The 26,596-nt window shown below is 47.5% G+C and overlaps 3 protein-coding genes across 4 annotated transcripts in view; 1 reads left to right on the top strand and 2 right to left on the bottom strand.

The window, feature by feature from the left end:
* Positions 1–1,129, bottom strand: part of LOC119465835 (transmembrane 9 superfamily member 4) — a 44,437-nt gene extending 43,308 nt beyond the window's left edge. The window contains exon 1 of one of the 2 annotated variants that reach the window (XM_037726306.2): positions 1,028–1,129. In XM_037726306.2, the coding sequence (XP_037582234.1) occupies positions 1,028–1,054 (27 nt within the window). In that variant the 5' untranslated portion in view covers positions 1,055–1,129. Of the gene's footprint in view, positions 1–921 lie in introns of both variants that reach the window. The other variant, XM_037726307.2, reaches the window with a different exon arrangement.
* Positions 1,130–1,425: 296 nt separating this feature from the next.
* Positions 1,426–6,097, top strand: LOC119465837 (40S ribosomal protein S20). The gene is made up of 4 exons (XM_037726309.2): positions 1,426–1,583; positions 1,782–1,884; positions 4,304–4,503; positions 5,979–6,097. Exons 1-4 carry the CDS (start codon positions 1,581–1,583, stop codon positions 6,033–6,035), a joined length of 363 nt encoding a protein of 120 aa, XP_037582237.1. The 5' UTR covers positions 1,426–1,580; the 3' UTR covers positions 6,036–6,097.
* A 1,522-nt stretch (positions 6,098–7,619) lies between these two features.
* LOC119431077 (uncharacterized) overlaps positions 7,620–26,596 on the bottom strand; it is a 141,047-nt gene continuing 122,070 nt past the window's right edge. Inside the window, 4 exon segments of the mRNA XM_037698534.2 lie at positions 7,620–11,632; positions 11,634–11,999; positions 15,946–16,278; positions 17,831–18,000. Coding sequence (XP_037554462.1) covers positions 11,270–11,632; positions 11,634–11,999; positions 15,946–16,278; positions 17,831–18,000 — 1,232 coding nt within the window. The 3' untranslated portion in view covers positions 7,620–11,269.

Below are 26,596 nucleotides of genomic sequence, written 5' to 3'. Positions count from 1 at the left end.
ATTACTCACACACCTTTTATGACACAACCATGAATAGCCGAACCAGTAAGTACAGTTTGAAAGTACACAGCTTGTAGAAGCAGGCTTTGATGCATTCAGGTGCAATTTTGCCGAGTAATGTTGAACAAAATGTGGTATATCAAAGTTTGCTTCGTTCTTGGCAAAGGTTCGAGGGGTGGAAGATACACTTAAACAGCGAAGCAAGTTGACGCTGCGACTTTGCGTCAACGGAGATTACAAAGGCACAACAGTGTGACAATCTGCACAACAAATGTCCGCATTCTTCTAGGAGTGAGTCACGTTTTGTCACCAATCACAAACCGGTAATGCGTTGCGAGGAGGTTGTTGTCCAACGCATGTAAAAACTCCACGTTCTGCGGTCGTTCCTATATTACCTGAGTATTTGTTACGGTTGCATGAGGCGCTCTTTAATCCGTTACCGTCTAACAAAGGCAGTCGAATGCTGGTTTCACTATTCGCACAGTTGCGAGCAAAACAGGCCACTCGTGATCATTTCGCAGCTGACTTAACATCGGCGCCCAATCAGTGCAAAGTGTCGTCGGGAAGTTGACAAGCTTTTGAAGCCGCACGGTGGGCTGAAGAGCAGCTGCTCGTCGAGGAGTGGCAATTCCTTGGGCAGCACCCTTTTTTCTGAGCTGCCCAGTTTCACAAGTCGGTGAACAGCCGCATAAAGATTGTACACAAACGACTTTCCCGAAATACCGGCCTCGACAAAACTTGCCGCTTTAAACTGAATCAGGCGGCGTCAACGCTGGGAAGTTGAGAGGAACTGAGTAAGCTGTCCAGCTTGGCTTCGTCGCGCAACCACCCAGTAGACGCAGCGGCTCACGACCGAAAGCGACGCTCATACAAACGCAATCGCAGCCGCCTAGGCACGGTGTGGCGGCTTACCGCACTTGCCTGAGCTGGGCGAAACTTAGATCCGGTCGCAGTTGGCGATTTACTGCTACCGTACGGTGCGTCACACGAGCATTAAAGGGTAGTTTTGGCAAAAAATTGCGCTCACCGATCGGCACAGCGTAGACGTCGCCATGCTAGGAAAGGAGGAAGTTACGTCATCGGCGATGGGAGCGCACACAGGTGATGCGTTGTGGCAGTCGCGTAAAACTGCTGTAGTGCGTTAAGTACGCTTAAAAGCTCTTTATTTTGCATTATTCAGTGAGTGATGCGTGTCGCCTAGCTTATGTATAATGATAGTTTTGCATGATGACGATAATAAAGTCATGTTACGCAAGTTGAGGCAAACGCGAGGCACGAACACGCAATAAAAAGCAGACGAATCTCCTGCCTCGTCGTAAAATGTTGTAGTTGTAATACAAATGATATTATATAATGTTACTTTTATCCAAAAGTAACGTTATTAGCAGTAATTTGTATTTAGCTGTGCACCTTTTTGACGTAGCGCGCGTTTGGTGGCAGCGCGATCGCTAGTGCCGACTCTCTTTCCTACCACGTTTGTGTAGCGTGTAGACGCGAAGTCCCTGGCTCACCGCTGTTCAAGTGTTTCGACGTGAAATAACTTGATTAAGTCGGCCAGAGGAGCGTTTCTTTAGGTCGTCATGGTAAGCTACCCTTGTCCGATCACCTCTTTCTTTAATTTTAGTTGGCAGTAATTGCACGATAGTCGTACTTTCGCGCGTGCGCTAGGCCTAGTGCCAAGCAACGTGCAACTGGTGTCTCGATTAAGCGTGCCTTGTTTGCATCGTTTTTGACAAAGGGTACTGAGTAGATCGCTTGATCTTTTCGTTTTGCGCCTGCAGTCTGCGTACAAGGACTCAAAGCCCGTCGATGACTCGCAAGCCTGGCCCGTCCACCGGATCAGGATCACATTGACGAGTCGTAATGTGGCCAGCTTGGAGAAGGGTGAGCAAAGACCGGCATGCTGGTAACGTTGTACCATCGCTTTGCCTGGCGGTTTAGCAAATTATTTCCCTTTCACGGTACAGGCAGAATTTCTGTTGATTGTGCGGTTTACTTCTCTCATTGCTAGTTAATACATTTATCATCGGCAAATTCACACGATCGAAGACGCTGTCGCCGATTGCTTGGCTAAGGGCGCACTTAATCAGAGCTGACAAAGTGGTAGTTTGGCCTTGAAGCACGCCAAGAAAACAAGACTAAAGACGAGGAACACGGAAGAAACACAGTTCTGGCTTACACCCTCATCTCTTATAGTGGTCACCTATGTGAGTGTGTCTGCCTATATTGCTGTGCACTGCCAGTCGGTGCTCTCACGTAACGTTGAAACATGGCAGTTTGGGCACGTTGGTATTCCATACTACTAAAAAAGCGCTAACTGCTCAAAGACTTGCATTATCGGGCTTTTCTGTGTCTGGTTCGCGTGTCTTTAATCGTCCTTATTGAATGCCAGTGTGCCCAAGCTGCTACCCTCTCTGAAAGTGGCCTTTGGCTGAAGAGAGCACATAGTTATCGCCGTGTTTGCTCTCATATACGAGTCGAAGTTGCCGAAAGTGCGGCAAGTTTGACAGCACTATTCATGTGTTGTACCGTGTGCATCACATCGCTGCTAGTCTCCAGCTGAAAAAAAAATCACAGCATATCCACGGGGTGAATGATGATGAGTGGGCGAAGCTCTGGAGGGAATCATCGGATCTCCCGCTTAAGGGAGATCTGAGTGAGTTTTATGCGCAGCCAAGACTTTGAAGTCACATGCTTGGCTGACTTTTGGAGGTACAGGAAAGAGAAAAGGTGGAGGCATCACGGAACGGTCACTTGCAAAGGTTGGGTCCATGATGTCGTGCTCCTACCTATAGTTGGTCAAGAATGAGCACCAAGTGTCCCTCAACGGAACATGTAAACATACATCTGAAAGTGTTCTTGTTTCATAGGAAAATTGCTCTGGACTATGCTCCTACTACGGCTGTACACTTCGGAAGCCTGTACAATTGTCTAATGTTTCATGATTGTACCATTTTTTGCCACTGCCAATTGTGTATGTTAGGGACTCAGGCAAACGTCTGAAAGTTTTCTTGGCACAAGTAGACGTGTCTAATGTCATTATTCGCAGTTGGTGGTTGCAGTCTGCTGAGCTCATCATCAGGTCACATGATCGTACTAGAACACATGCCTCACAAACCACAAAAGCAACACGGCCCAGTAGACGACGCTAGCACAAACGCGTTAGAAACGTGCAGTACTCTCTAGTAAGGGGGAGCGGCCACAGCGTCTTACGCAGCCATTTACACAAGCCAGGACGTGCACCTCGTTTGCCGACGCCATCACATGACTGCTGAGAGAGTATACCCCCCGTATTCATTAACGCTCCTCGACTTGAACTTGACTTGCCACCGCCTTGGGCAGCGCGTTCGAAACGCGTTGAAGGTAAGGCGGAGAGGCCACAGCGTCTTACACCAGCTTCTTACACGGGCCATAACGCGCTAATACAAACGCGCTAGAAACGCGGCCTTTCGTTAATGTTGGGTATTTATTGCCATCGTGGTGCGTGTGTCTATGTGCGCTTCGTGGTGTAGTGGGCTAACGCCGCGCGCTCGGAAGCGAGGGGTCCCTGGTTCGATTCCGCGCTACGGACACAACATCGAAATTTTTTTTCTCATTTTTCTCAGACTGGTTACACACTACTACTACTACGACGGGGACGGAACGGGTGCCGCTATAAGGAGCTTCGCTCCTAAAAGCTGTAGTTGTCACTGCTGCATAGCACCCACTCCTTCTCTCCCCTCTTTTGCCTCCCTCATGATTTCACTGCATCAGGGGATTCTTTCTTGTTCCAGGCATGGCAATAGCACAGGCTTGGCATGCCAAACCTTGAAGCATGTTTACTCAAGATTGAAGGCCTTTGGGCACGTTTGAGCTGTTTGTGTAGGCTTTTTGCTTGGAGGACCCTCGGCAAACTTGTTGCAATATTCTGCCTGTCAAACACCCTGCTATTTAAGTGCACTTAACATTTTCTATGCAACTCCGCTTGGGAGGAATTGTATGTGGTATTGCTATGCTTATACGGGCTTTATGTGTGATTGCTAGGGACCACAATAGGAGTGCTGTAGCAGCATTTTATTATTTTTGAATATTTGATGACTCAAGCCTTTGTAGTGTCTCTCTTCCAGGATGTACAGGTTACAATGAGTGCGAATAATAGGTTCAATGGAACGGCCCAGTAGACGACACTAGGACACGGCTCTGACCGATGTGTGTCAATGCTTGCGTGGCATGGTTTATATATTTAGGACTTGCAGTCCATTGTCCCGGTTGGTTACAAGAGGGTGCAGCCACAGGGTTGATAGACCTTGCTTTTCCTGTGCAGTGTGTGCTGACCTGATCAAGGGCGCCAAGGACAAGGAGCTTCGGGTGAAGGGACCCGTGCGAATGCCCACCAAGACCTTGCGTATCACCACCCGCAAGACGCCCTGTGGTGAGGGTTCCAAGACCTGGGATCGCTTCCAGATGCGCATCTACAAGCGTGTCATTGACCTGCACTCGCCCTCGGAGATCGTCAAGCAGATCGTATCCTTTTCGGCGACGAGCTTAAGTTGTGTGTTTCACTGGAGACCACTGGCATTTCAAGAGTATGTCGCAGCACATTTGGTTGTTCTCCTGCCACGCGATGGAGAGCGTGCACCGAGACAGTGGCAACATGCTGTGGAAGTGACTGGCGTGCTGGCTGTAGCAAACAGCGGCAAGCAAAAGCATTGTGCGTGCTGTAAACAAATCTCCCCTTGCAAGCTTTTTTGTCCTAAAAGTACAATACATTGATTCTTATTAGTGTGGTGACCTGTCAATTGCAAGTGCGCACGGGAGAATGCATGGTTTCTCAGTTAGGGCAATGCACAGTAGCACGCAATGCATGCTCTGGCCATCGGGGGCACTCACGCGGCATGCCGCCACATCCCTTTGTGTGCTGGATGGTCTCTATGTCAGAACTAGAGAAAGGTTGCTTGAGCAAATCATTCTGCCACCCACCAGAGCATTTGAAGGCTGGAAGTGGCAACATGTCAGTACTTCTGTTGTAAACATGGCAGTAAGCAAGGCGTGTGGATGCCGCAAAAAACAACGAAAGTTGCTGCAGCCGTGTCACCTGAACTTCAGATTTTGGTCATGCTTTCACCTTTAAAGTGAAGAGCATCTCCCAGCACTCTCAGCAAGTGGGGTGCACTGTAAGAATTGGGCCGTATGCAACACGAGAGTGTGGTATCATAGTTCTTGCTTCCAGGTTATCACGTGCAGGTACGTTGCATGTATACCAGGTTCGAAAATTCTTTTATGACCATATGTCATTGTTTCTTTGCTGAAATTGCAGCTAAAGTACATGATGTAGACAAAGATCATTGTGACAACCAGTTATAAAGCTTAGCTGGGATAATGTAAACTATTACCGTGTGGGATCTTATTGCCCCCCACCCCCTGCTGTGCTGTCAACTGTGTTAGCTAAGCCGACGTGCGGCCATTGTTATTGAGGGTGCGAGAACATCCACACATCATTTTGTTGATACAAGAGATTACTTTTGGAACATAGCTAAGCTAAATGATATACATCTGTTGTTCTTGTGTCAGGTGCAGGACCGTCTGGCAAAGGCATGAGGCAGACAAGTTGGTATAGCTGGCTGTCATGGGAAGTCTAGTTCATTCAACACAGTGTTAGAAGGTAAAATCATGAAGGCCACTATGTCTAGTAAGATGTTTTCTCATTCAATTAGTACTCTCTAATGCACACCTGAAGTGTCCCTGCTAAGAGGTTTATGAGAAACGCGACCTTTGATTCGAGTATTTGCTACACAACCTTGGCTACATCACGTGAATGTGAAAACACTCGTTCAGATTTCGGTTAACTAACATTGCTTGAAACTTGGGTCTCATTTGTTGCAACATGTTCAGTTTTAATTCTCAACACATAGCGTTGCAGTTTATGAGAGGAGTGAACTATGACTTATGATGTGTTTCATTGCAATGCTGTCTGGCATTCTTTAACCCAATTTGCACAGACATCCATCAGCATCGAGCCTGGTGTCGAAGTTGAGGTCACCATCGCCGACTCTTAAGCTGGGTCCATATGCCGCCATCATGACGGAAAATAAAGACCTCTGACGTACTTTGTACAGTAGTAGCAGTGCTTGTCTGATTGCAGAAGGCTGAGCTGTGCATGGGGGGAAGGAAAGAAAGGACTGAGCGCAGCATGGTAAAATAGATGGCGAAAAAAGCCAGTCCAGTGCGTGATCATGTCGCCATTGGCTTTAGTGTCACCCACCATTGTGCTCAACGTGTGCTCTTCCAAGAAGTCAACAGGTCCGGCAGCATTGTGCTGTTGCTGCACTTGGGCATTGCAGTGAAGACGATAAATGTATTTGTTACAATAAACAATCGGAAGCTGCAGAGGCAGATTGGCAGCAGATGTGCACAGAGCAGTTGGCAAAGCACCCGAGCAAGCTTGCATCAATTTAACCCTAATGTGACCCACATGCACTGGGCCGAGTTGGCCAAGCGCAGCCAAGACTTTGAAGTCACATGCTTGGCTGACTTTTGGAGGTACAGGAAAGAGAAAAGGTGGAGGCATCACGGAACGGTCACTTGCAAAGGTTGGGTCCATGATGTCATGCTCCTACCTATAGTTGGCGACGGGTCAAGAATGAGCACCAAGTGTCCCTCAACGGGAACATGTAAACATGTGCCAGCGAATTGAATCGCTTCGTATTACGGCAGTCCCCGTCTCTTTTCTAATCCTTTGTATCACATTCCTGCCTTATCCTTTCCGAGAAACCCTTTGCTCTGCTCGGGGAGCTTTTTGTGTGTCGGGTGTGAGTGCAGGGTCTGTGAAGAGATCACTCGGTTCATTTTGCCTTTCCTGGCACATCTCTACAGTGGCGCTCACCCTCAGTTAAAGGGGGGGGGGGGGATGTTGCTATCCACTTTTCAAAATGGTGAGCTGTTCTTCGTGCCCACAGTTGGGAGATATTACGGCAGTTAACAAGTACTGGGTGCATGACCATGGGCTCCCCCTTTTCATGCAGGTGGCATTTATAAGAGAACTATTTCTAGTCAAGTGCAGAGGTACAAATTGCAGGTGCATCATGCTCTTTTGGGAGGAGCTTCTCCCACACTCTTATAAGAGACTATAGACCATTGTTTACAGACCCTGGCAACCTTCCATTGTACCTCACAGTTGGTAAGAAACCGGCAAGCTGTTGTAGTGGGGTAATACTTGCTTACGTACTACTTGCTTATAATAATAACATAATACTTGTTTATGTTCACCAGTTTTCCTTTGCATCTAATGACATTTACAATTAAATTTGTCATGGTGTGCATTTCTTTAGAAAACATAGGAGGGTCATACATAGTTCAAACTTTAAAAAGTTTTTTTTTTTTGTCAGTATATTAGGCTTTTATTATTCCATGAAGAATGGTGTTTTTATGCACAAGGAGACCATAAGTTGGCAAAATAAAAACGCTAATTCAGACTTGCTCAAAATATTTTGTTTCTTGCTCGGGACACATTCTGACTCAGCCAAAATTCTACTCGTCCAGGCTTCACTCAGACTCTAGTGCCTAGGACCCACTCGAGCTCATACAGACTCGACTAGCAGGTCGGTCTGAGTGAGTTTGCTGACCTATGCGAGAGACCACCGTAAAATCATTTGTTACCCATTTTATTCAACAGACAAGTGTAAATGGCATTTTTCTGCAGTAGCAAAATGAAATTTGTTAGGACACTTCATCACAGCGGCATCTTCATTGAAAACAAGTTGCTGTCTAGAACTTTTGCAATGTTTTACTTGCTTTCTGTTAGCGTGACAAGATTTCTCCTAAGCAGCTTGCCTTGTGCTGAAGAATAGTGATCTGGTAATGGTCAGGTATTAAATATAGTCCTTTTCAGGAAATAACTTTTGCAAGTAGCTCGGTATGGAAGCGAGCACTTTCACAACTTGTGCTTGCATTACTTCTTCCTGCAAGTACTATAGCTCTGCTTGGCATGGAAGTTTCACAATTTCTGTTTTGAGCAGACAGGTGACATACAATAATGTCATTGGTGGAAAAGCAGGAACTGAGTTGCAACATGTGGATTTGCTGAGCACATGCTTTTGCAAGCCTCGGTTGCCTAGGAATGCAGCAGTGGTTATATGCGCTTAAAACAGGCAAAGGAAGAATACTTCGTGGATGTGGGAGCCTGATGGGCAAAGTGTTCTTGTTTCATAGGAAAATTGCTCTGGACTATGCTCCTACTACGGCTGTACACTTCGGAAGCCTGTACAATTGTCTAATGTTTCATGATTGTACCATTTTTTGCCACTGCCAATTGTGTATGTTAGGGACTCAGGCAAACGTCTGAAAGTTTTCTTGGCACAAGTAGACGTGTCTAATGTCATTATTCGCAGTTGGTGGTCGCAGTCTGCTGAGCTCGTCATCAGGTCACATGATCGTACTAGAACACATGCCTCGCACACCACGAAACCACGGTGCACTGTAAAACATGCTCCTCATCTCACAATTGCAAGATTTTCATTTAAAGATGCATTTCCCTGTTGATGGAGTGGGCTACGTTGGGCTACAGGCATGAAGATGGGCTGATGGCTGCTTAAAACAAGCATCTTTGTACATGGCTGTTAATGCAACTGTACATTATCCTGTGAATAAGTGGGCACATTCAGTTCTGTGGAGTTAATAGAAAAGCAAGCAGATTCATTGTATGCGAAGTGAGTATCCATTTTGCATTATAGTTGGTGCACTGGCAATCAAATGTTCAGTGTCTAAATGCAGAAAGAAAATTAAAGGTATAATGAATATGTGCCCTGTGACCTCATGCATGCTTGCAGTTAGCTGCGGACATTTGCAAGGGTTGCTGCAAGATTTGAGTATGCCTTAATTTTATGGTATATCCTCAACTTGTGAGCTCAAATGTAGCAAGTTAATTCTACATGCACAAGATGGTCATGGTAGCTGCTGAGCCAATTAGCACTGTTGTCTTGTTATCTTTCAGTTATTTAGCCATTAGTGCTGCAGTATACCTGAATTAGTTGGGTATATTGCGTGGCTCGAATGCAGAGCTAGTAATATCAAACATTACTGCTGGTTGATTGCAAGCAGCATCGCTGCTGCAATTATCGTTAATATGTTGTCAGGTTTATTACAGCAACTTGTGTTGAGATTCACCTCACTTTTTCATTCTACTAAACTTCATTAGCCATCGTAGCATCCACACTTCTAGTGTACATAGTGCCAGTGGTTGGAACTAGCTCTGTGCCCTTGAAGGAACATCAATAGAAATAACCTAAGCAGCAGTAAAATAAACTTATAGAAGCTCAAATCAATCTTGTCATCAGCAGATGCTCTCTAAGCCAGAAAAGATGGCGGGAAAAAGAAAAGGGGGGGGGGGGACAGGTGGCGACATTACACAGAAGTTACACCATCAGTACACATCTGATCAGTGCTAGTCAAGTGCTTGCATACAAAAGAAAAAAACTGCACTGCATTGCCGAGATGGTGAATGAACCTGTGAATTTGTGTGAACTTAATCTACACAAAAACTGATATGCGTGGAAATGCCATGTAATTCGGGACATCGCAACGATGTCACTGATACAACAAAACAGCTCGGTCTCAGAACACAAGAACTTAAGTTTGTCTTCGTGAATAATTCACCTTTTCCAAAGAGGAACGCCAACAGAATCGTGAATCTGCTAGCATAGATGTATTTATTGTTTTAATGCTTGGTTTGTTGAGTTCTCACATGCTCTTAGGATACCAGCCTTGATTTTCCAGGAATTTAACTAAAAAAAATCTACTATATCGAAAATCTGTATAGCTTTGAGTATTAACTGCATAATGCAAATATATTGCCGCCGACAGGTGTAGAAATAGGAGTTTAATTATGTGGAAATTTTGCTTCATTCGCTCAAACTGCTGCATTGAGTGCATAGCGGAATGGTATGGACTTAAATGTTGAAGTACTGAAGCACAATTTTTCTTCTGAGCATTGCAAAATATATTATGTCCTAAGTACAAGCAATGTTCCAAAATGACATTGAATGGGGTTGGCATCAGTGCAGTTTGTTTGCCGTGATCTTGTGTTAATGGGCACCTTTGTGTAGAAATGTTCACCTAAGCTGCAGGTAGCATAAACTTGTCAAATCACAAATCAATCTTGCCATCAGCAGACTCTTTATAAGCCAGAAGTGATAGAAAATTGAGAGTTAGTTGAAGTACTTAAGTCAGGTGGCAGCTCTTAAGTTCATTCAGCCATGGTGCAAGTGACGCTAGAAGCAAAGGATGAGACAGCGTTTGTTTTTTAAGTCTTTGTTTCCTTCATGTTGGTTAAGCGTAAGCATGCGGCACTAGTTCTCCTAAGTTATACTCTTGGTGAATCCCTTTGTTACCAATATTGTAAAGTAGTGAGCAAATATGTCTGAAATTTCTATAAAATATGAGTGCCTTATAGTAAAATGCCTAGCTCCAAAAGAAATCTTCACTGTAAGCACAAGATTTGAATTCTAATGGTGCTGCCCACAGCAGTCTTGGTGGCTACACTAAGGCACATTTTCTGTTGCGTGCAACACCCTTATTCTCGCATGTCATCAGAAAAAGATCCGCAACTGCACGAACATACTCCTAGTATAAGAATTGTGTGGTCCCAAATGTCACAATGCACATTGTGTGAAGTGCCCTTAGTATCTGTAGGCTTCAATCTTCATGCACTGGATGAAACAGCTCTAAGAACTTGGGACAAGCGACTGTAGCTTTGCCCACCGCTAGTTTTCGGCACTTCACGATATCCTTTTACAGTCTGTGTCACTGGTGCTTGAAGAATCCTTTTGTGCACGTGCCAAGCTGCCCAGCTCTTGCAGTGCCCTGTCCTATTCACAGATTGTCCATGTGGCATGCTCTAACCTCCCAGTCATGATGATGGCCATACAGCCTTTGCGCTCTTCTCCAGTATCGACTTGCTTGTGTGTCGTATGCGTTTGGAGAGCGCCTTGAACCACCATGTATCGCACGCCACTTCTTTGATGACACGGAAACTGGGCAAGGGAGTTGTACCAACACACCTGTGTGCGGGCGTCTTTTCTAACCCACTCTACAGCTAGCGTAAACTGCTGAAGGCAGCCGTGTACAGCACTACCGCTTGGTTTTCACGAACAGGCACTCGTGGTTCCAGAGCACCATTCCGACTCATATGCCACCAGAGTTCCGTCTTAAGACCACGTGGTGTGTCACGCGTTGTCCAAGCGAGCAAGCACCAACAAATAAAGGAAAGGCCTGCAGTTACAACAGTGGAGGGAGGCTATGAAATCGAGTCGTAGACGGAGTCACTGTCCATGTGGGACGTTCCATAGCCGTCGTCGCCCACTGGTTCGAAATCCTTGGCAGCCTTGATGGGAAGCACGTCCCTGGCCATCAGGTACCGGGGAGTCCTACTGGCGCGGGGTCTCGGTATGGACTCGTATATGTGGTCCGTCGTGGACGCGAACAGCCTTGTGGAAGCGTTCGGTCCAACCGTCCGGAACACCCCGAGCTTCTCGAACTCGTCGGCCGTCTCGGAGCCGTCACCGGAGGCAAACTTGGCTGCCGCGCTGGCTTTCTTTGAGGAGGACGACCTGTGCAGGGACCAAAGCCTCTTGAACGGGTTGCTCGACGTCGAGGACGTCGGAGGACTTCTTGGACGACGTGGACATCTGGGACTTGAGCGTGGGAACGCCGGATGAAGAAGGCAGGTCGGCAAACGAGCAGGCCGACTTCTTGCTAGCCGAAGAGAGGGATTTCTTGAGGGCCGTCGCGCGGCCCTGCGCCTGCAGCTGGTGCTTTGGCACCACGTGATGCGCCACCTTGATCTCGCTGCGCCACCTGTCGGCCTCCTCAAGGCAGTGACGCAGCATGCGGTTGTACAGTTGGCTCGACTTGCCCATCTTGCGTGAGTCGCGCTCCGGCATGAAGGAAAAGGTGGAGCCCATGTCGATCTCTAGCAGCGTGGGCCGACCTTCCTGGAGGCTGCAGGCGAGCACCACCTCCTGTTCCTGCGGAACAGCGTGGGACAGCAATGCGTGAGACAGGTGTGCTTATGCATAATGAGACAAGCTCAAAAGAAAAGCTCACAGGTGTTAATGCTATATATACACTTAAAAGACTGCAACGCGTTTTCGTTGGTGCCTTCATATGATTCTTCCGCCGACTGCATTGTCCCCTCTCCAACCAATCCGCTCCGCTGTGTCCCCTCTCTGCAACAGACTCCACCCTCACGTGACTTCTTTTCCACTTCCCGCGCCAGCAGCCTACCTCCTCACCCATTGCTCAAAACTCGCAAACATTGAACTTCAGACTCATCGAGTGAACTGATGAATGCTAATGCTGTGAAATGAATGCGCACTTAAATAAAATGCGCGCTACCTGGCGTCGCAGCGTGCTATATCCATTCTACGCTGCGCGTTAACTGTGTTTTTCTTTCTTCTACGTGGTTAATGAACCAGTGGGAAACTATGGAACGTATATATTTAGCGCGGTTATCGTGCTCTTAGCAGCAGCGTAGAAATAGACGCGGCGATGATGCTACTCCGAGGAATGCTTTCCTCCAGCGGGCGGTCTTCACTGCATGTGCAAAAGGTGTTGGCAGAGCACGATTCCAGGAACCTCAAGTGCCGTCGCTGTATAGTGGCAGTGCGCGCTCAGAACGAAATGTTTTTCGTTCTGGTTTCTAGTTTCGTTCCGCTGAAAAACGTTCCATTCTGGTTCTGATCCAGAACGAAAAAAGAAATTATCCGTAACGGTTCATAACGGTTTTGGTTCGCATGCAAAAATTTTCAAAGCAAAGTAACGATAAAAACATGGTAATAATTTTTCTCAGTAAGTGAATTCTGAGATCATGCTCAGTGTCTTGCATCGTGATTTCAGAAGTAGCACGTCAACGAGTGTACTCGCCGTAATTTGAGACCGCTGTTCCGATAAAACGAACTCAAACGAAGGATAAAACTTTGGTAACAAAGCGTTGTACCCGTAGACAACGAAACGATAAGCTCTTATCGCGCAATAAGACATGGGTTTTGCTATGATGCCGATCTATTAGTGCACCGAATGACAGGCTTAGATTAGTAGAGCGCTCGACTGGCTATCACTCACACTATGCCTGCCTGAGATAAGCGCTTATGCGGACCACTGAGATATACATTGTCTGATGTCGGTTGATTCGGATTGCTGACTTTCCCCTGGAATCGAAAACTGATCAAAATTATTTCGGTTTCACTCCGAAACAAAATAATAAATAACGTTTCAGTTCCGTTTTCGTTCCAGTCAAAAATATCGTTTTGTTTCGTTTTTGTTTTCGTTCCGTTCCGGCGCACTAGTTTCGTGCTCCTTCCTCGTCTGAATAGGCACAGTTCTTCGTGTATATATGTGCTCAGCAGTCGAAGCACAAGCGTAATAGTAGACGGTGCGTCAAAGCAGCACGGCCAGTAAGAAATACCGACTGACAGAGCTTCTGCCCGTCTGCAAAGGTATTTTGTAGCACGCTGAGACTACGCTGGTTGAGACTGCGTTTGTTTGCACTTTGTGCTAGTTGCTGCAGGTAACATATTACGAACAGCAGTCCTGCGTTCGCTTCCGCAGAGTGCCACGGGAACATACGCATGAGCAGGACATATGAAATATTCATGTTCGCGTTGCTGGTGAAAAAAAAATGTAGGAAGCTTTAGAAGTATATTGTACACAATGTTAACATGCATGGGCTAGCCGCCTTCTATACTAAAAAAAAAAAAAAAGCATAGAGCTGGGTAAGGGTATAGCGCATGCGCCGTGTCGTTGGTCCTATCAGGTGTTCTCCGTTCTTCCAGGAGGAAGAAAAATGACTAGGAGGAAGCGTCACGGGACAATTATGAAGCCTAGTTATAAAAAGAAATCAAAGGAAGGATCATGCGAAATAAGCCCTGGTCACGGAGCGCTGACAGGGTATGGGGGAGACTCCATGATTGGGGGAGAAAAAAAAATCTACAACAGTTTCCAGGGGTGCTGTTCCCCTGGAAACTGTTGAACACTGCCACATTCTACAATGTTGGCGTTTTAAGCCAATCCGAGATGCCGTAGCAGCCCTGTAAGCCAGAGAAGGCAAGGTGGCGAATATGACAGCCTCCAGAATAACACCTGTCCTCAATTATGATTCCTGGCGCCTGCACCCTCTCTGACTGACTCCAGACCATGGAGGAAGGAAATGAACTAGGAGGGAACATTGTGTCACGCAGCCAGCCTTGGCAAGCCAACTCTCCGTGAAAGCAGTCCCTTCCTTTTTCATTCGAAAAGCCAGCCCAACACGTGACCCCCTGAGAGTTAGCGTATTGGCCGAGAATGTTTGGTTTCCGGGATCTTTTAATCAATATGCATTTCGGCCCTTATTCTAGCAGACTACAGTATAGACCACTTATAACGTATGCTTATAGTGCAGGACCGGATATAGTGCGGTCTTTTCAGACTCCCGTTAATTTTCCCATAGCACTCCGTGTATACACGTATCGCTTATAGTGCAGTTGCGGGAAACGAAATACCTATTACAGTGCGGCTGCCTGGGAATGCGGAAGTCAACGGAGACGGCGAACGCTCCCCTCAAACGGGCGCCCCAAGGAGTGCTCGAGGAAGAAAGAGAGACAAAGTGGAGGAGAAGGGCACGTGGTGCCAACGAACAGCCAGTGAGGCTGAAACCAGAATCTTGAGTGCGAGTCGTGAAATATGACGGCGCGCATAGCGAGCGAGGGCCACGAAACTGCCAACGCGCGCTTCACGATAGCGGCAGTAAACGAAACTTCAGGGAGCGGGCGGCGCCGGCACGGCGAAGGGCGCACGCGGAGACCGTGGAATGTGAGGGAGGAGGGCGACAGGGAAGCGGATTTCGCCTCGGCAACTCCGCCGCTTCGGTGGCTCCCCTCGCCCTCCCTCGTAGCTCCCTCACTTTCGACTGTCACCGTGCGCGCCCGCCGGCCGGCCCGGCGCCAGCTCCCCGAAGTTTCGTTTTCTGCCGTTATCCGGAAGGGGGCGTTTGCTGGCATGGGCAGTTTCGTTGGGCGGCCTGGGACAGCGCCGCTGCTTCCCGCTTCGCCGTAGCCGCAGCGTGCAAGGTCAACACGTGGCTAGAAAGTAGAGAAAGCATAAAGGAGAAAGAAGGGTTCACTGCCATTTTCTACGCGTGGCTACGGTAGGCTACGGTAGCGTGGCTGAGACGTCGGCACGTACACGCATGTTCCGGCGCAAAGCAGAATCGGCGACCTTGCCATTTGGGAGAGGGTCAAATTTCCGCCGCGTTTTTTTTTTTTTTTTTTGTTCGCGCGCGACATTGAGGGGTCCTGTACATTGAATGCAAACGTTCTAGCCGCATTCCTCGACTGTCGCATACGCGTGGCGGCTCGGTGCACATGTTTTGCATATGTGCGGGCCTTGAAAATTGTTGGTTTGGTTATAGTGCGGTACCGCTTATAGTGCGGATATTCGCGACTCCGGCGACTTACGTTATAAGCGACTAGCGGGACCACTATAACCTAACACGCTTTCTCACGTGAGGATCACGTGGCGGGCTTCAGTCGCGTTGTACAAAGCTCCCTCCTAGGCCTTTACTTTCTCCACGCTCCAGACGTGAACACGGGCGAATGTCGACAGCGTCCACATAGTCTCGTCGATGAGAGAGAAAGCAGGGAGGTCAACCAGACGAGCGTCCGGTTTGCTACCCTACACTGGGGGTAAGGAAAAAGGGGAATAGAAAGAGTAAGAGAGTGAGCACTGTGTTTACGTGGGAAGATGCACAGGAACACTATAAGCGGTCTATAAAACCGGTGCACTTCAAGTACTGTTCGCTATTTGTGCCAGTGATGGATGTGGCCACGGTCCAAGTGCATCTTTGACTCAGAGAACGGTTTCGAGTCCAGTCGGTTTAAAGTTAATTGCCTGGAAGAGAGAGAGGCGTTGAAGGGCAAGCGACGTTTATAGACGCACCTGTACGTGTTCGAGCCTGAGGATTCCGGTGAAGGCCGTGGGCGTGCGCAGCAGCGGGCCGCACACGAGGCGCACGGTGATGGGCACCCTGGCGAAGCGCAGCAGCTGCGCCAGCGGGAACACGTGGTTGGGCGATCGGGACGAGCGGCGCGCCACCGAGTAGAACTTGCCCCGGGAGGCGAGCGGCACGAACACCACGTCGCCCGTGGCCGCGTGGCAGCACTTGGCGTAGCGACACTCGGCCGGCGCGGGGCGCAGCATGCCGACGCACGTGGCCCGGATGTTGACGTCCTCGTACACGCCCAGGAAGCCCAGCACCTGCCCGGGGAGAACCTGCACGAACGTTAACGAAATTGATGAGTGCATAACTTGAAAGAGCATATATGGTTGGGCATGTTGGTAATCCATAGCAGAGTCCTTCCATGTGGAAGGACTCTGTTCATAGTAACACTTTGAAGGACTCTCTCCTGTGTTCATAGTAAGGATAGCAAGGACTCTGTCTTCATTGCAAGGACTCTGTTCATAGTAACACATGGAAGGAGTCTGTCCATAGTAAACCACCTTTTTTTTTTCGTTTTATTTAACGCACAAAGTAGAACACAGGACTGAAAGATAGCGCTGTGTCCCCGTCGTTCCTTTCAGTCAAGTGTTCTTCTTTGTGTGCTAAAAAAAGAAAGAAAAAAGAGTTATGATAACTGCAGTTAGTTGAAATGCGTCTTACTACCGCTGTACTGCAACTATATGTCAGACCAGAAATAAGCACCAACCAACACGACTTCTCTGTAGTTTATTGGAGTGATCGGCCAAAAAGAGGCAGCCGGGGTGGGTATACCATGAAAAAAGAAAGCTAGTTTTACCTTGATCGTGTATGCACACTGTGCACAGAATACCGGGCTACTTGAGAGAATTCGACTGCAGTAACAATGCTGGTGGCAACAGCCTGGGACGCTTTGCCACAACGCGTTATAAACGTTTCTGCCTTATGTAGGTGTTATCGTCGAAGAGAAATAATTAAAACTGCATGTGGACGATTACCGCGGGCGCTGCCAACGCCCTACAAGTGAGCTGAATATGGTAGCTTTGTGGTCCTTTCTAGTCAAATATTTCGCCACAAGAAGGCGCCACCAACGCGGCGTATCGCATCTACGTCACCGGTAAACCGCGGTCTTCCGTAAGTCGTAATAGGTTACACGGACAGGCTAAAACTAACGACTTTCAATGCTCTCAGGCGAACGCCGGGTAGCAGCAACATATTTTTTTTAGTAAACGTGTTGCACTTTACAGAATAGCGGATACGTTTGCGTGAGCGACCGAGTTGGTGGCGTCATCCTATGTCGCAGAGTTTAATGTAGAGGGCAGAGAGCCAGGTCATCCATTCTAATGAAAGTTTCAGTCGAACACCGCCTAACCATATTCTAGTGAATAGCAGTCGTAGAACAACAAGGGATGCTGCTGGGGCCATCGACATTCCTTTGGGACCATTGTTATTCACTTCAAGCCTCCATATTCCCGTCAGCTTCGTCTTGTTTGGATTTCAAGCATACATTTTAGTTAGCTGCTGGCGTAACAAGTCGACAGTGATCGTCGCATGAAGTGTGTGTGTGTGTTTTACGTTGACGAGTTGGTTTACAGTTGGTTCTTTATAGCAACACGATTACGCCGCTGCCTAAAATTTACACCAGGAGCAAAGTGAAATATACTTAGTTACTGCAATACTAGCTCTCTATTTGTCTGACTGAGCTCTGTGCCACCAGGTGGCTGCACCATGCAGGCCGCTCACGTTTACACCTCCGCCCCTCCGGTAAAACACCCAGTCCGCCTGCATTTGCCGGAATACAGGGGAAGCTAAAACCTCAATAATGACAGCCGAGCGTGCAATACGCACCACGGTGCGGCTGTACTCGGCCCTGCCGGTTTCGTGGCTGTGGCCCAGCAGCCGGTAACCTTGCAGGGGCTCCCTGGCCAGGAAGTGCGACACCTGCGCCAGCGCCACCTGCTCCAGGCAGCTGAAGTAGCCCGCCGTGTGGCCGTCTTCAGAGATTATGGCGAACCAGCCTGCGCAGGAACACATATACACGCACATAAGTTTGCGGGAACGTACGCATAAAAAATGATTTTAAACTACAGCAAAGTAGAAAGCTCGGCGGTTTATAAGCGCCGGCTTCCAAGGCACATTCTAAAAGGCGGGTCTAAGATTCTGTGCCGTCTGTTTCTTTTCGTTAAGCGCATTACAACAGACAGGTCTTTGTCACTGATCTTTTCCTGCGCCCAATTACGTCTCAGTTCGGAAATGAGCAAAATAATAAAGGGATTGGGGGGCCCTAATTTTTTTAGCCGCACACACACACACACACACACAAACACACACACACACACACACACACACACACACACAAAAAGAAACTAAGAAGCCAGAGAAAGCACAGGGAAAATTAATCGTTACGTTGAATCGAAATGCAGACATAATAAGGTATAAGGAAATGGAAATTGTCTGTTTCGACTGAAAGCGATACATTCACACGGAAAACAAAGTATTATATAACTATTATAGAAGTAAACTTCGTAGTTTTCTGTAGTTCGTGGATAATAGCCGGCGGTGATGGCGAAAATTGGCCCCGAGTGTCTATATAATTGAAATAGAGGATCTTGTAAATGATAAATAGCTGCTTTCAATTATTTGGTGCAAGCAACAAAATTCTTAAATCGAGACAACAAATTCGTAGGCTGCCTAAAAGCGAGGCACTCGTCAAGAATGGCGGCCAGATGTGGGGAAGAAGTTGGCCCGTGCGTATCGCTAAGGAACAAGTGACTCTGCCACTTCAGAATCAGATTTTATCACTATATATAAGGTTGTTGTAGTTGTTGAATTGGGACCTCCATCAGGACTTGGGACTTGCATCGGTTTTCCCCCTTAGAGACTCCAATAAGAGCTGTTATCTGTTCGCACAGAAGCGAAAATTGGACAATTTCGTTAGTGATCGATTTTTTCGTATCCAAAACTAATATAATAGCAAAGACTGCTCGATTCGTATTCGAAACTTCTAATATTCACACACCGCCAATCAATATTTATTCGAAGTCCACCAGAACCATTCCGTTACGCCACGAGCTGCCGAAATCCAGAGTCAGTATCACTGTCAAGAGCCGAGTTTACTACTTCGTAAAAAAATAGTAATAATAAGTTGATGGAGTATTCTTTCAAAATGATATTTTCGCAAATTGTTCGGTAATACGTTGGCTATTAGAAAAGAAAGCGCCTGTACGTCAACGTGACGGCACTGATTTCAAAGTATTTTCTCGTATTTGGACCGTTGTGGCTGAGTTGCTTGAAACTTACTAAGCGCTGTCTTCGGCTCTCTTACGCTGTAACCAATCTTTATTGATAGAAAATTAAGTAGGCGCTAGGAGGACGCTGTCAAAATACATGACGTCACGGCGGACTGGCGCGGAAACTTCACGGCGGCGTCGCCACTTATATTTCGTTTTTGCTGCTTTTCTGGCTTACCGATCCTCTTCTCGCGGTAAGACTAGCTTTCTGGGTGTAGTACGATAGTTTACTAAGACAGCTCGAAAAAATGTCACAGTTTCGCCCTAAAGGCGAAGCAATGAATGCGATAGCAACACAGCAATGTCATACGAAGTAAGGTGAGCGGCTTTGGTAGCAATATGAATTGTAGTAAACATGAGCTGATTAAGTAGCAGGTGTGCTGCGGCGTAAGTAGACCGACATGAAGAGACCACGAGGAAGGTGGTGGAACTTCTACTCTGCCAACAACCGCGCTCGTGTCGCCCGCACCGTCTCTTATCTCCCCACGGCTCTGACTTTTATGCGCCGTGCTGAGTTTCCGTTGAAGTAGACCGCAACCTTCGCCGCTGCGGCGTATATAGGCTTGTGCCAGCGGTTTGACAGCGTTGTCTGCAGTATTCAGTGTGATCTATTACGTTTGTTTGTGCGCGCTCACACCACCTTGTTCACATGAATAGTCGGGCCACATTTTCCAACGCACGCTACACATGCAATGCTGCCCGGAGGCGCGTCGGCAGTGAGAGCTACGGTGGTGTCCCTTGACGCGCTGCCCACGGGAAGCGCTTCTCATCAACACCCCGTCACAGCGTCATCGTCTCTCTTCATGCGTCTAAGGGCACACACCTGCTTACTTAATCAGTAGTTTACTACAATTCATATTGCTACCAAAGCCGCTCACCTTACTGTCGATGACATTGCTGTGTTGGCATTCATTGCTTGCCCTTAGGTGCCTACCCAACCAGAATCCTGTCCGTCACTTAACACGTAAGACGAATGCAATGGTTCATACCCCCCTAAACAATGGCTCATACCCCCGTAAGCAATGGCTCATACCCACGTAAGGCTGAGGCTACAGTCGCTCAGCAAAGTGGAGCGAACAGTGCATACCAGTCACTGAAATCACCCATACAACAAACAGAAAATCATACGTTTCAATAAGGAACAAGCTCAAAATAAGCATCTGAACAATCAATATAGCATTGTACACCCCCTCAGCAAATGTTGTCGTGGTTTTGCAACAGCTTCGCTGGACATCAAGGTTGATACGGACCGATAAGAGTTGACAAGGGTCGGATCATGTTCAATAAGGTTGATAACGACCGATGAGGGTTGATAAGGTTTTATAGTGGTCGAATCAAGTTTCATAACACTGATAATGACACCGGGCTGCGTGGAGATGAGCAAGTGGCACAATGCTTACGCATACTTAGACAACTCCCAGAGGAGTTTCTGCGTGAATTTTTCAGTACTAGCTTCGCCCACAAAACCGCACTGCCCGGGCCTCCACTAGTGCTTCCGCGCTATACAAAGTATCCTTGAGAGATGCCCACAATGAAAGAAGTTCGTCCCTGTCGTGACGTCACCGAAATGAACGAAGGTAAATTAACTGACGTACCCATACGAATTATTATTAACAGTCGTAGAACGAGGCCAGGGTATCGCTAAAGCAAACGTTTCGACATGGGGGCTTGTCTTCGTCAGAGCAGCATTGCAACTGCTCAAGTCACCTTGTCGAAGCGTCGGCTTCAGCGACATTCCGTGTGCTGTCAATCACTTCAAGCCTCCACCTCGCTGCGAACCTCTCTCTCTCGTCTTGGATCTACTAGTCTACTATACGAATTCTGTTCCAGTAGGACAACTGTTCAACAGGTGGTACTACCATACCTGAGCATGCGCAGGTAAGCTTTGTGTCTACTTTTCCGCCACAGTGTGCCCTTCAGTTGATAGTCGGCGTTTGTGTCGTCTGGCTATCTTCTCTTGGGTCCGTGTCTGCACGCCTTACGTTCTTTCAGGATGAATCCATACAAACTAGCTCAACTTTCTGTGGCATTAAGGTCCAACTAAGGGTACCACTGCACTCTTTAGGTTTTCACCGACGTCACAAACTTCTATCACGTGGACCGCCAAGGCGGAGGCGCCCGATAGCACGTCAAACCGTATATATGAACTCGTATACATATCCGTCTCTCTACGTCATGGAACGCCGTGCGGAATAGGGCGGCGGGTGTTTCCCGGGACCGTGGAGCGGTCGTGCGCGCGCACTCAATTTTCGTGTCCGCGCCCTCGGGGTCTCGCCTCGCACGCTGCTTTGACGCGTCCCACGATGACGAGCCGGAGCACAGCGGCGTTCCGTTCTTTCGCGGCCGGGTCAGACTGCCCCGCCGCCGCTGACCGAAAGCGAAGATGACGGCTCGCGCCCCTGCGAGGGCAGTGTTGCGAAAGGGGGTGGGGGCGAGCGCCGAGGAGAACGCGTACTGCCGTGTCTTCCGCTGTGCGGCGCGTCCCTGTGTACGGCGCCGACCGTCGCTTGGCGATAAATCATTCCGAACCACAACCACGCAAACCCTCCGTAGACAGTGAATACTTCTTTTACCACTAAAGCTGCTCACACTTTGTCTTACATTCTTTATAAAGTTAGTCCTCGGAATTTTGAGAATGACAGCCGACACACAAATGCCATATGAAACACAACAACGACAGAGCATGCCTTTTATGTTAAATCTTCTTGGACTGAAATATCAAAAGTGCGAGACAATCACAAAAGATCGGCCCACGCATGAGGTTGCGTTTCAACCAGAAAGCGCATAGCGTTCACCGCCAGCGTTTCCTGGTAAACATTACGGTTACATAAGCAGCAGGTGGACAATTAGAGTTACAGAATGGATACTAAGAGAAGGGAAGCGCAGTCGAGGACGGCAGAAAACTAGGTGGGGTGATGAAGTTAGGAAATTTGCAGGCGCAAGTTGGAATCAGCTAGCGCAAGACAGGGGTAATTGGAGATCGCAGGAGGAGGCCTTCGTCCTGCCACGGCCGCTGGATGCAAGCGCACACCGTGTGCGCTTGCATCCAGCGGCCGTGTGCGCTTGCATCCAGCGGCCGTGGTCCTGCAGTGGACATAAATATAGGCTGATGATGACGATGAAGCTGCGGTTGCCGGGAAGTGTGAGAAGCAGTCAAAGATCTTAGAGTGCTATCGCGTTCCACTCTTAAAGGCGCAGCTTAAGCGTCCTCCAAATGTTTTCTCTCGGACGGTCACTTTCGGCGATATCACTTCCAGTGCGCGCTTATTGGCTGGTTGAGCAAAACCGGATGACCTGATTGGCTGGTTGAGCACTACGTCACGCGAAGGCGATAGTATTATCGCCGAAAGTGATCGCCCGAGAATACGTATACCCTGTTCTCGCCAATCATCACGAGGACAGTCTTACACCAGCCATGACTTGTACAGTCGCAATATTTGTGACAAATAAAACACGAGAGCGCGTGCTGCACGGTAGTACAACACGCGCTCTCGTGTGCAGCATGGAACCTGGAACCGTTTCCAGGTTCCATGTGGTAGTGGCCGAAGCAGACGACGCGCGAGTGCTTGTCTGCAATATCTGCACTACGCATGCAATATAACTAATACAATTAAAAGTGAACGAGGGTGTAAATTGGTCAATAACACACACCCCCTACACCCGAAAGTGGCTCGGAATTATAGACTGATTTTTACACCCTTATTCACTTTTAAGGATGTCAATTATTTTGCTGTGCACGAGAGTGCTTGCAAGCTGGTCGTCAGAGTGCTCTACGTGTACCGTGCGGCGCACGCTCTCATGTTTTACTGTCACAAGGCTTGTGGCTGCCCATGGGGTCAGTCGTAAGAAGACAATGCCTATCACTCCGAGAAAAGTTTTCACCCTTTGGAGCTTAACTTGCTTACAAACAATAATCGTCATTTAGCTTGTGTGCCTTCCCTTTCTTTGACGGCTTCGCGCCCGGTGTGCTTCCAGGGCACGAATGGCGTGCACTTTATCAGCATGACATTACATTCTTGACAGGAAAGTAGCGAGCGCAATGTTTTCGAGAAAGGAAACGAAAGCAAGGCAGATGACGATTACTTATGTGGGACAAGATAAGCCCCAAGGGGTGCAAACTGTTTTAAGAGCGTATAGTGTGCCGGTGTCCGGTGCGCATCGCGGCTCCGTCTTCAGCGGATGCCCGTCATCTACACCGGACGTGCCCTGGGACCAAGACAGTTCGCGAAAATGTACTTAAGAACGTGAAGCTGAGTACTGACGAAACCTGAAGACTATGAACGATACGATGGGTCGAGGACTATGCATTTCATAAGTAAGTAACTGCTACAATATATGCCTGAAATATGTAATTTCATTCCCACAATACATGCCCCCGCGGAAACCCCCCGGGTGAATAATAATAATGTTAAAATATTCACGTGGCTTCCACTTCGGTAAATTGCGAAACTGAGCAAAGGACGGGGCACACGGAATAGATGAGCGAAGTGATAATTTTCGTTCCGTTCATCATTCCGTTTACCCTGTCACTCAGTTTAGCTTTATAACGCCTACCAGCCAGACCAAATTAGCATTTTTTTTCCTTTGCGTTATGCTTCGGGTTTCGCGCGTATCCGAGTACTTATCCAAGTAGTGTGGGATGCAATAACGCTCGACTACCTACCTTTTAGTGCGCGTTAAAGAACACAATTATGGGTGGAAGAAAATGGGTTGGCTTACGGCAGGCATCGCCAAGACACAACTGGCAGCTTAGCGCTATCCTTGAAAAGAAAAGTGCACAATCATTGCATTCTACCGGTACTAACATACGTATACTGTTTACCACAACTTATGAAGTGGACACCTTCCTTAGTACTCAGCGGGAAAGAACTCCATATCTTAGAGTAGGGAATGTCAGCAGAGTGCTAATTTGGGCCGAGTTGACGTATCTTGAGTGTAATTAGAGGATTTTTCTCGTTCTATCGCACGTGACGATGCTCGCATGTATTAGTCAAACAATCAATCTTTATAGGTAGGTTTTCACCACGGATGAACATCGCGGTTAGTATTCAACGCTTGTGTTCGTCGTCTGCTGTTTCGTTATTAGGCGTTGTGTCTCGTTTCACCGTTCGTTATAACGAATACTTGCACGTGGATTTAAACACACATAAAAAGTGGGCGAAGACACGATGTCATATTGTCATACTGTTGCATTGCCGTGGAAGACAATAGTGTAGTAACTCGATCAACAGTCGATGAACCAGAGATATGCCTCGACCGGCTTGGGGCCATTATTTCGACAAGAGGGCTTATCTTCGTCGGGGCTACTAACTAATCGATACTGCTGATCATAACTGTCGGTACGACCACTGCCGATCACTTCGTGTCTCCACGATCTTGCAGTACAAGCCTTGTGCGCATATTCTAACTTGGCGCATTTCCCACCACCACTACCACCTCGCAAAGCGAAGTGAAGCGAGGCGTTATACAGCGGAAAGCGCGGTACACCGGGGGCCGCGGCGATATGCGGAAGTTGGCCGAAGGCGACGACACTCGCGGCGCGCGCGCGCATTACGGGACGTCGACGCCCACCGCTATTCTTCGCTCTGCCGTCCACGCCGCCTAGCGGCAGGCGGAGGAGGCGGGAGCGGCCCCATCCTCACCGCCCGACCTTCCCACACGACGGCAGCTCTGGAGTTCGTTGCAAGGCGGCCGAGCATAGACGTATCTATATTAGAGAGCTCTAGGATATATATATATATATATATATATATATATATATATATATATATATATATATATATATATATATATATATATCTCATAGCCTCAAAGAAATGACTGTGCATGCACGGTCGAACGTTATCTTACTTCATCTTTTCCGGTATAATAAAGTTTCTATATATAATTTCTTTTTCAACCTCCCATCGAGTGTCGTTATGTCATATCCCCGATTTGTTTCTCGACTTTGTTTTTTTCCACATTTTTCCACATTTTCCACATTTTTTTCCCACATTTTTTTAAAGTAACGGGCGCTTCAGTGTAACTCACTCAGCGTTTTCGACCATATAGAAATGAAATGAAGCAGATAGAAGCACATGCTTTCAACCTCGTCTACTGAGTCCCTACTATCTATCTATCTATCTATCTATCTATCTATCTATCTATCTATCTATCTATCTATCTATCTATCTATCTATCTATCTATCTATCTATCTATCTATCTATCTATCTATCTATCTATCTATCTATCTATCTATCTATCTATCTATCTATCTATCTATCTATCTATCTATCTATCTATCTATCTATCTATCTATCTATCTATCTATCTATCTATCTATCTATCTATCTATCTATCTATCTATCTATCTATCTTAGCTTGAGCCCTTCGAACTGTATAAACGCGTGGCAGTGCTTCCCTGCCTAAAGTTTCCTACAAAGCTACTAACGAAGTCTGGCGCTGCGATCGCTGAGCTACCGTGGGAACGATGCTCAGTATGCAGGTTTGTCTATCCTTCATTATTTCGGCTTCAGGCGTTCTTGTCACGTCATATGTTACGCTTTAAAGTGTAACATATAACGTATAGACGCATATAACGTATATAACGTAAGGAGTCGAATACTTCTAAACACAGGACGGCAAGGAATTCCTGCGCGCGTGCATGATCACTCCTAATCGTTGCATACATGTATAACTCATTATTGTGTTGGAAATTACCGATTTGCAAAGCGACAAAGCTGCTTGAAGCCAAAAGGACGAAGTTAAGATAAATTAATCCGTCATATTTTTTTAATTCGCAAATACCGGAGTGCTATTGCCCAACTCCGCCACATTGCGGAACTCGCCATCTTGTCAGCTCTGATTGGCCCAAAGGACTGCTACGGCCTCTCTGATTGGCTCAATATAGCGCGATTACAGAAGTCCACATTATGGCGGAATTTTACAATGTCCGGAATAGCACCTCTGGCTAAACCACCACACTATAGCGCCCGAGTTCCATCCAGTAATTGTATATATAGAAAATATACGCTCAAAAGCCGTGTCGTTGCGACGAGTCGCAAAACTTTCCCTTTTAATGATAAACCTATTGCTATGCAGTTAACGAAAATAGAGTTTTGAAATACCAATTTTTTAGTTTACATTGATTTAGTGTTTATCTGTACTGTCACTTTAACGTCAGAAAGTTGTAGGGGGATAACAAGAAATGGCCTCCTGGGGACAACCCCTGGATATTCTAAAGGTAGTAACAATTGCCGGCAGCTCCTCCAGGGCTAAGGGCCGTCCGGATGGCCGAAGACGCCGCCAGAAAACAAGGGCTGGCCGCCGTCTGAGGAAGGGGAG

This window comes from Dermacentor silvarum, chromosome 10 (genome assembly GCF_013339745.2).
Source record: "Dermacentor silvarum isolate Dsil-2018 chromosome 10, BIME_Dsil_1.4, whole genome shotgun sequence".
NCBI lineage: Eukaryota > Metazoa > Arthropoda > Arachnida > Ixodida > Ixodidae > Dermacentor > Dermacentor silvarum.
Note: the sequence above shows the minus strand (reverse complement) of the source record. Positions and strands in the feature narration are given on the sequence as shown.